This window comes from Pistacia vera, unplaced genomic scaffold (assembly GCF_008641045.1).
Source record: "Pistacia vera cultivar Batoury unplaced genomic scaffold, PisVer_v2 Contig117, whole genome shotgun sequence".
Taxonomy (NCBI): Eukaryota; Viridiplantae; Streptophyta; class Magnoliopsida; order Sapindales; family Anacardiaceae; genus Pistacia; species Pistacia vera.
The window spans coordinates 2,717,137-2,725,012 of record NW_022195215.1 but is presented as its reverse complement, the minus strand read 5'-3'; the positions used below and the strand labels follow the sequence as shown (position 1 = coordinate 2,725,012).

Below are 7,876 nucleotides of genomic sequence, written 5' to 3'. Positions count from 1 at the left end.
GCACTGTAAGGCTTGCCAGAACACTTGTAAAAGGTTTGATTGTTTACTCCAAAAGAGATAAAATTAAACTAGGAACGATAAAATTTCTCAAGGATTCAACACAGCTATGGTTGCCCATAGGCTTTTCATATTCCGTTGGTCTCGAAGCACAAGCGAACTATCTTGAGAGATACTTGTAACGTAAAACCATGGAAAATTTTTCCTCAGCCGAATTTTTTGAACTTGTTTTTTGCAGCTTCTACTTTCAAGAACCCACAATGAGGATATGTTTCATTGGAGAAGGGGAAGTTTATACTGCCGAGAACACCACAACTGAACAAAGATGGGCATCTTGGGTTGGAGTTTTTAGCATCTTGACCTTGACAAAGAAGTAAATGATGAGAGATAAAGAAAAACACAAGATAAGAGATACCGGACATTCTAAAAACTGAAGATTTATTGGACGGGCGTCCATTCCTTACGGACGCCCATCCAAACGTAAGGGACACCTGTCCACAATTTATGGATGGGCGTCCAAAGTTTTTTTTTTAAATTTTTATATTTTCATTATGGACTGGCGTCCCTTATTTGCGGGCTCTCGTCCAAAATTAAGGGACGACCGTCCATAAATTATGAACGACCGTCTCTAAATGTTTTTTAATTTTTAAAAATGATAGTTAACATATGAACGCCTGTCCAATATTTATGGACGGCCGTCCATAACCTATGAACGACCATCCCTAAGTTTTGTATACATTTTTTTATTCCATTTACTGATGGACGAGTGTCCTTTAAAGGGGGACGCCCGTCCGTAGTAAATGGACCCCCGTCCATATTATATGGACGGGAGTCCATATAAGTGAACGGTCGTCCATATTTGATGAATGGCCTAGAAAAAAAATTTAATAACGTTAAACGTGTGTGGTGTGAGTCACGGGATATGTAGGCTGGTACAAGATTTCGGTGTAAGAATCCCGATGTCCCTAGCATTATTTCTCTACTTTGTTTTACTATCTGATCAAGTCAAATCGAGACCTAATTTAGTTTTCTCATGATAACAACTAACATGTTGTTGTGAGTATTATGTGTGTTTTGGTCGTATCTGTGCATATGAATATAGGTATAATGTGAATAAGCATTGTTGTTGATATACTATTGGATATACTTTTCTAGTTATTTATACTTAATATACATAAACGAACTTCTGTAGAGAATGGCTGATTCAGAATATATTTTATTATTTTTAACAGGAGAAGCATGGTTCCAAGATGGCATTCTTAGATGGTAGTCCCCCAGAGAGAGTTTGCATGCCGATTGTTAATCACATTCAGTCACTAGGTGGTGAAGTCCGACTAAATACTCGGATACAGAAAATTGAGCTTGATGGTAATGGAACTGTGAAGAATTTCTTACTAACTAGCGGGGAAGTTATTGAAGGAGATGTTTATGTATTTGCCACTCCAGGTATACTATATATTTTTCTATTAACTATAGTTTGTACTTACATATATATTTCACTAATTTGGATTATGGATCTTGTTTTATTCAGTTGACATCCTAAAGCTTCTTTTGCCTGAAAATTGGAAAGAGATGCTGTACTTCAAAAGATTGGAGAAATTGGTTGGAGTTCCAGTTATCAATGTTCACATATGGTTAGTGTGATGAACTCTTTGTTTTGTCTGAAAATAATATGAGTAACCCTCATTCATGGCATGATTGAATTAGAAAGTCTATTGAAACTGACTTCTTTGTTTAAATGGTTTGGCTGGGAACTTTGATAAATGGAAAAGAATAAGTTGATAAGATGTGAGTTTTTCTTGTAATCCTTAAAATGGTCTCCCAATCCAAAGTACTGGTGTAACATAGGGAAAGTTGCATTTTTTTTTATACATGATCACTAGTTTTGATAAATTTCTCTGTTCAAATGATTTGGCCTAGAAAATCATATTACTAGAACTTGTCCTATATCATCACGCATTTTAATTAATTTCTTTGTTCAAATGTCTTTGTCCGTGAATTCCCTTAAATGGAAAGGTAAGTTGATAGCAAGTGAAAATTTATTTCAAGCTTTAAAATGTTCTGAAAATGCAATTATTTAGGTAAATTGGGAAATTCATATGAATTGATCTTTTTATATTATCAATTCATCACTCTTTTTCTTCATTTATTTACTTTCAATTTCATTATCATTTGCTACTAATTAACTGATTGACAAATGAATACTCATTCCTTCTTTGAACAGTCAATTGGATTCTTATCGTATATAATCGGCTATCTTTGGGAATTGTTGGCAACTTCATTTCTACAGTTAGTCATCAGTGATTGCTAAATCATGAGTCCAGTGGTTAACTGATACAGATTATTTTCATCTGCAGGTTCGTCAGGAAACTGAAAAACACATATGATCATCTACTCTTCAGCAGGTCCTGCCCTTAGTTAATGCTTAATCCTCAGTGCTGTTTGTGCAATAGTCATTAGCGATTCAATGCAGATTGGTTTACAAAGCTAATAGTAATTGGACTATCTTAATGCCTTTTAGGTTGCCCATGGTTGAAGGAGAGTTTTTCTTTCGGTTCTGCTTGATGTTATCTTACAGTATCTAGTAATATTGCTTTTTGGTTGTGTATTGAGTTTCATCTGTACGTCTCCTTCTCTTACAGAAGTCCTCTATTGAGTGTGTACACTGACATGTCTGTAACATGTAAGGTAAAGTTCTAATTTATTGACTCCCCGTTGGCTATTTTTCTCTCCTTGTTGAACGCATATATACTAAACCACAGCATTTTTTTGTTTGCCTGTACCTTTAAATTCATTATTTCTACCTTACACCCTACCCTTGATTAGTGGGAAATAACATAAACTTTTAAATTTTGACCTGGTAATGGTCAGCTTTTGCTTAATATATTGCAAGCATGGGTAGCTGTGCTGGTTAGGCACCACATGAAGGAACTACCCTGTTATGTTTAAATATTTAGGAAAAAATTGATATTGACAGTTAATTGTACGCTCTTCTCTGTTAAATATGTTGGACAGTATATAAGTCGATGTCTATCTTTTTACCCAGTTTTCTTATTCAAAGTACAGACCAACTGCATTAACTACATCTTTCTTTGATTATGCAAAAAGTGGTTAATTCGTGATTCCTTGTTTTATGTAGGACTATCACAACCCTAACCAATCCATGCTGGAGTTAGTTTTTGCCCCTACTGAAGAATGGATCTCACGCAATGACTCAGAAATAATTGATGCGACAATGAAGGAGCTTGCTAAACTCTTTCCTGACGAAATTTCTGCTGATCGAAGCAAAGCAAAAATTGTGAAGTACCATGTTGTAAAAACACCAAGGTTAGATGGCCAACCTTTTAAACCTTTCTGTAAATTTCAAAGGTTCCAATCCTAGATTTATTTAACATATTAAGTTTTTGTTGATGCAACAAATTATCTTCAATATCACTTGAATTTGTGACATCCGCACGGATTGGGAAAGAGAATTTCTGATCGGGTGATTGTGACATCCCACATTACTTGTGAAGTCTCTGATCTTAATAAGGGATGAAGTTGCTTACATCTTTAAAACACATGCATGTTGGGTTATAAAAGCTCAAAAAAAAAAAAAAAAAAAAAACTGCACAGTTCTTTTAGTGCGAAATAACTCGAGATTAAAAGTAGACTGTCTTGTGAATTTTGAGTATGATAGATGGCATTAAGGCCAATCCCGATCGAAGTGTCGGTGGTGTGAACAAGTTTCTCTAAGGGTATTACAAGCAAGGACGCTTGGATTGCAAGAGGGCTTGATTGTGACAAAATAAATCAGCGAGGAAGAGAACTTTTTGATTTTTTAAGGGAGCAAGTTGCCTGCATATCAGAAAGTGTGTGACATGCAAAAAAATCTCCGAGGGTCTTCCAACCTTCCAAGCAAGGAGGTTGGGTTACGAGAGGGCTTGATTGTGATATCATACACCAGCCAAGAAGAGAAGTTTTTTATTTCTTTTGGGATGAAGTTACTTGCATATGCAAGACATGTTTTGGGTACTAAAATCCAAAAACAAGGTCTTGTGGATCTTGACTGCAGAATGATGTTGGGATTCAAAGTAAACATTATCGAACATAGTTTGGCTCATAGTAGATAGTATTAATTAAACCCAGTTGGATGTGTAGCTGATGTGCAAAAGAAACTTTTGAATGTCTTGCAAGCAAAGACACTCTTTGGTCCCTAGTAGGGTGGTTGTACATCCCTTAGTGCCTGGGAATGAGAAGTTCTTGATGTTTATAAGGGGTGAAATTGATTACATTTGTAAGACATATAAGACACATAAGATGAAAAGTGGATGATCTCTTGCATATTGTTTACAATAATACTATACTTACAAAGAAATTTTACAAAAATCTTCATACAAAGTGATGTGACAAAAAATGAATGGAAGAGTGAAAACTCATTAAATTCACTCTTCCATTTATTTTTTGCCATATCACTTTATATGAAGATTTTTGTAAAATTTCTTTATAAGTGTAGTATTATTCGTTTATTTATGCCATGATAAAAACGGTTAATGGTCATTTAGTGCTGGACAGCAGTCTAATTTGATTTTTCAACTTAATTCAAAATTTGTCAATCCTGCCTAGTACTTTTCACTACTATATATTGTTTAACCTTTAGCAAATGCTTCTACATGTAGTGTCATAACGATTGTCAATAACTACATCAACGATTTCCATTCTTGTACTTCATTTGATTTTGTCCATTTTCAAAGCCTAACTTATTATTTCAGGTCTGTGTACAAGACTGTCCCAAATTGTGAACCTTGTCGTCCCTTACAAAGATCTCCAATAGAGGGATTCTATTTAGCTGGGGATTACACAAAACAGAAGTATCTGGCTTCGATGGAAGGTGCAGTGTTGTCAGGAAAGCTTTGTGCTCAAGCTATCATACAGGTACATTTTGTCCGGTCAAAACGTTTATTATCTGCTGTCTTTCATTACCACAATTTCTTCCTTAAAAATGGCCTTAGCAGAATTTTTTTGTGAGAAAGCTCAAACTAAGCAAAACTGTTTTAGCATTGAGGGGGGAGCGCACAAGGTATTGATTGTTAGTGTAAGGTTAAATGAATATAGTTGATAGGAATATGAAAGATTTGAAAAGTAGATAAGTAAAATGAAGCACAAGTAGAGTTCTATGTCTAGTTTGGTTATGTGGTCAGCCCTAATTTATAGAAATATGCAGGATTATGAGCTGCTTGTTGCACGACCAAAAGGAAGATTGGCTGAGGCAAGCATTCGCTGAATGCCTTTTAATTGGAGGCAAAATTGTTGAAAGATTGAGTGACGACTGTATATTAATTGTAATTAACATATAATGATAGAGATATCATTTTTTAACTTATAAAAAAGAAAAACACGGGAAGAACTTTTAATCGTGAATCTATTTCTCCAAATGAAGCATTTCATGTTTTCTCTCTGATTTTAAGTAATGATCATTTGGAGTATAATATCATTGCCTTGAGAAAAGAGAGATGATATCAATCGCTTCTACTTTCATTAGGAATAATACAATGGGATTCATACTCAATTGGTATCAAGGTGAGGGTCTTATGACGCTAAGCGAATAAGCTTAGAGGCGCAGGCGTGGTCAAGTTGGAGCTTAGCCACGATAAAATTGTTGGAAGTTTCTAATCTTCATCCCCCAATCTTTTTAGCTATTATTTTTTTAATAAAGATTGATTCACAATTTATTTTTTACATTGCGTAATCCCGCTCATTTTGTCCAAAACGAAAAAAAGTTATCTTATAAAAGATGTATATACAATCAACCAATTATAAAATATTATGTCTGTATATATAATATATATTGATGCACCAGTCGCATGATTAGTTGATTTATCATGCATTAATTATGTGAAACTTTGTTAAATTATAAATTGTTGGTAACTTTAGTATTAGACGTATACACCAATTTAGGACTTAGAATATTGATAAAACCTTCTTTAATATACTGACCTGCAAACAGGCGGGTTGGGCGGGTATGGACCAGATAGCAATGGGTCGCGGGTGGAATGGGTCACGGGTTCGCAGGTAAAATATTCTGACGGGTCGACATATACACGGGCGGGTACGGGTCACCCGCGAAAAAATGTCATTTTTTATATTTTCCATGTTTTTCACTGTTTTTCCATATTTTTGTTATTTTTATTCAAAATTTCAAATTGCATACTAAATTGTATTGATTTAAAAACTTGATATAAAATTCATTTATTAAACTTATTGGTTATTAACTTATTATATTAAATAAATGGATGATTAAATTAAATTTGATTAGATTTCACCAAACGTTATTAATTCAATATTAATATTTTTCATATTTATATCAAACTCGACCATATAGAATTAATAAACACTAAACATACATATTAATTAGTAATTAGTAAACACTAAACATATAAAATTATTTAACATTCAACATACATAACATAGTAAACACTAAACAATTAAACATATAGAACTGTTTAACCAAACACACTAAACAAACAAAGCCGCCCTTGATTATGCAATCTCCTTCCTCGACACTTGACTTAATGGCACAAGCAGCTGAGCATCATCAATTTCATCTTCTACGATTAACAAAATATAAGTTAACTATCGTAATATATTAACAAACAAAAATATAAAAACATGTGAAATATAAGTTAAAATGTTACCTTTAACTTCATATCCATAAATCCATGTCCTGGTGCATATCAAAGACTCTGCATTCTCCGGTAAAAGTGAACTTCGATATTTACTGAGCACTTTGCTACCAACACTGAAACTAGACTCCGAAGCAACAGTCGTTATTGGTATACTCATCACATCACGGGCTATCATCGAAAGTATCGGGTATCGATCACTATTTTTCTTCCAATGGTCCAGGATATCCAAATTGCAAAATTTGATGCGATCAAACCTTGCCTCTCCCAAATAAGTATCCAATTCGGACTTCTTAGTAGCACTAAAGTCACTCTTGTAGTAGTCAAATTCCTACACCATTTAAATATTTAAATTTAATAAAGCAAAATTACAAAATAAAGAAAACCTTATTAATCACAAGAATATAAAAATATTTAAGGAGTATTGACTTACACAAATATCATCTCCAATGATATTAGGATTACTAGCCTGTACGCAAGGATCACTAGGAACCTCATTACCACTTAGACCCTCATAAGCAGCAAAAATCCTATACAACTCCTGCTTGATCAACTCCAACTTTCTTGTTGCAACTACTGGGCCATCAACTTTTTTGTAATAAAACTCAACAAACTCAAACTTGAAATGTGGGTCCAGAATTGCTGCAATTGCTAACACAACAGTATAAGAATCCTAATATTTGTCAAACTTTCCTTTCATTTGACTTGCCATGGTACTATGAACTTCATCCTCATTTTCCATCTCTTCATATAAACGCACTTGAACTCTCCACACATTTCTGAGGTACAAGTTTGCTGTGAGGTATTGGGAACCCGAAAAAAGAGTAGTGATCTCATAAAATGGTTGCAAGAACTTGCAAATCCTCACCCCTCTATCCCATTCTTCATCTGAAGGACAACTTTTATAATTGGGATCTATCAGTGCCAAATAAACAAACACACGACGGTATATTAACGCACTTTCAAGCATTAAATAATTGGAATTCCATCTCGTGGGAACATCCATTATCAATCCTTTTGAGCTTATCACACCAATTTTTTTAACAAGTTATCCAAACTTGATTCTTTTAGCCTCACTTCCTTTAACATATTTCACACTTTCACGAATTTTATGCAAAGCCACGCTACTCACCTTTAAACCTCCTTGGACTATGAGATTCAAGATATGTGCACAACATTGCACATGAAAAAAAGAACCATCACATAATAAAGCATTT

At 34.2% G+C, this 7,876-nt stretch overlaps 2 protein-coding genes across 2 annotated transcripts; one reads left to right on the top strand and one right to left on the bottom strand.

Annotated features, from left to right (window-relative positions):
* Nucleotides 1–257: 257 nt before the first annotated feature.
* On the top strand, nucleotides 258–5,296 carry LOC116106846 (15-cis-phytoene desaturase, chloroplastic/chromoplastic-like). The gene is made up of 8 exons (XM_031393156.1): nucleotides 258–335; nucleotides 1,230–1,443; nucleotides 1,529–1,631; nucleotides 2,355–2,402; nucleotides 2,640–2,685; nucleotides 3,137–3,324; nucleotides 4,749–4,911; nucleotides 5,201–5,296. Exons 1-8 carry the CDS (start codon nucleotides 258–260, stop codon nucleotides 5,258–5,260), a joined length of 900 nt encoding a protein of 299 aa, XP_031249016.1. The 3' UTR covers nucleotides 5,261–5,296.
* Nucleotides 5,297–6,516: 1,220 nt separating this feature from the next.
* On the bottom strand, nucleotides 6,517–7,665 carry LOC116106837 (zinc finger BED domain-containing protein RICESLEEPER 2-like). The gene is made up of 4 exons (XM_031393150.1): nucleotides 7,377–7,665; nucleotides 7,093–7,301; nucleotides 6,672–6,990; nucleotides 6,517–6,584 (listed from the first exon to the last, which is right to left on the bottom strand). Exons 1-4 carry the CDS (start codon nucleotides 7,663–7,665, stop codon nucleotides 6,517–6,519), a joined length of 885 nt encoding a protein of 294 aa, XP_031249010.1.
* Between the last annotated feature and the right edge of the window lie 211 nt (nucleotides 7,666–7,876).

Excerpts from the sequence above, each read along its gene's own strand:
- LOC116106846 (XM_031393156.1), top strand. The coding sequence starts at position 258 with ATGAGGATATGTTTCATTGGAGAAGGGGAAGTTTATACTGCCGAGAAC. Across the intron at positions 336-1,229 it reads AACAAAGATGGGCATCTTGG|GAGAAGCATGGTTCCAAGAT; the intron begins GTTGGAGTTTTT and ends TATTTTTAACAG. Across the intron at positions 2,403-2,639 it reads GATCATCTACTCTTCAGCAG|AAGTCCTCTATTGAGTGTGT; the intron begins GTCCTGCCCTTA and ends CTTCTCTTACAG.
- LOC116106837 (XM_031393150.1), bottom strand. The coding sequence starts at position 7,665 with ATGGATGTTCCCACGAGATGGAATTCCAATTATTTAATGCTTGAAAGT. Across the intron at positions 6,991-7,092 it reads TCATTGGAGATGATATTTGT|GAATTTGACTACTACAAGAG; the intron begins GTAAGTCAATAC and ends TAAATGGTGTAG. Across the intron at positions 6,585-6,671 it reads TTATGGATATGAAGTTAAAG|AAGATGAAATTGATGATGCT; the intron begins GTAACATTTTAA and ends TGTTAATCGTAG.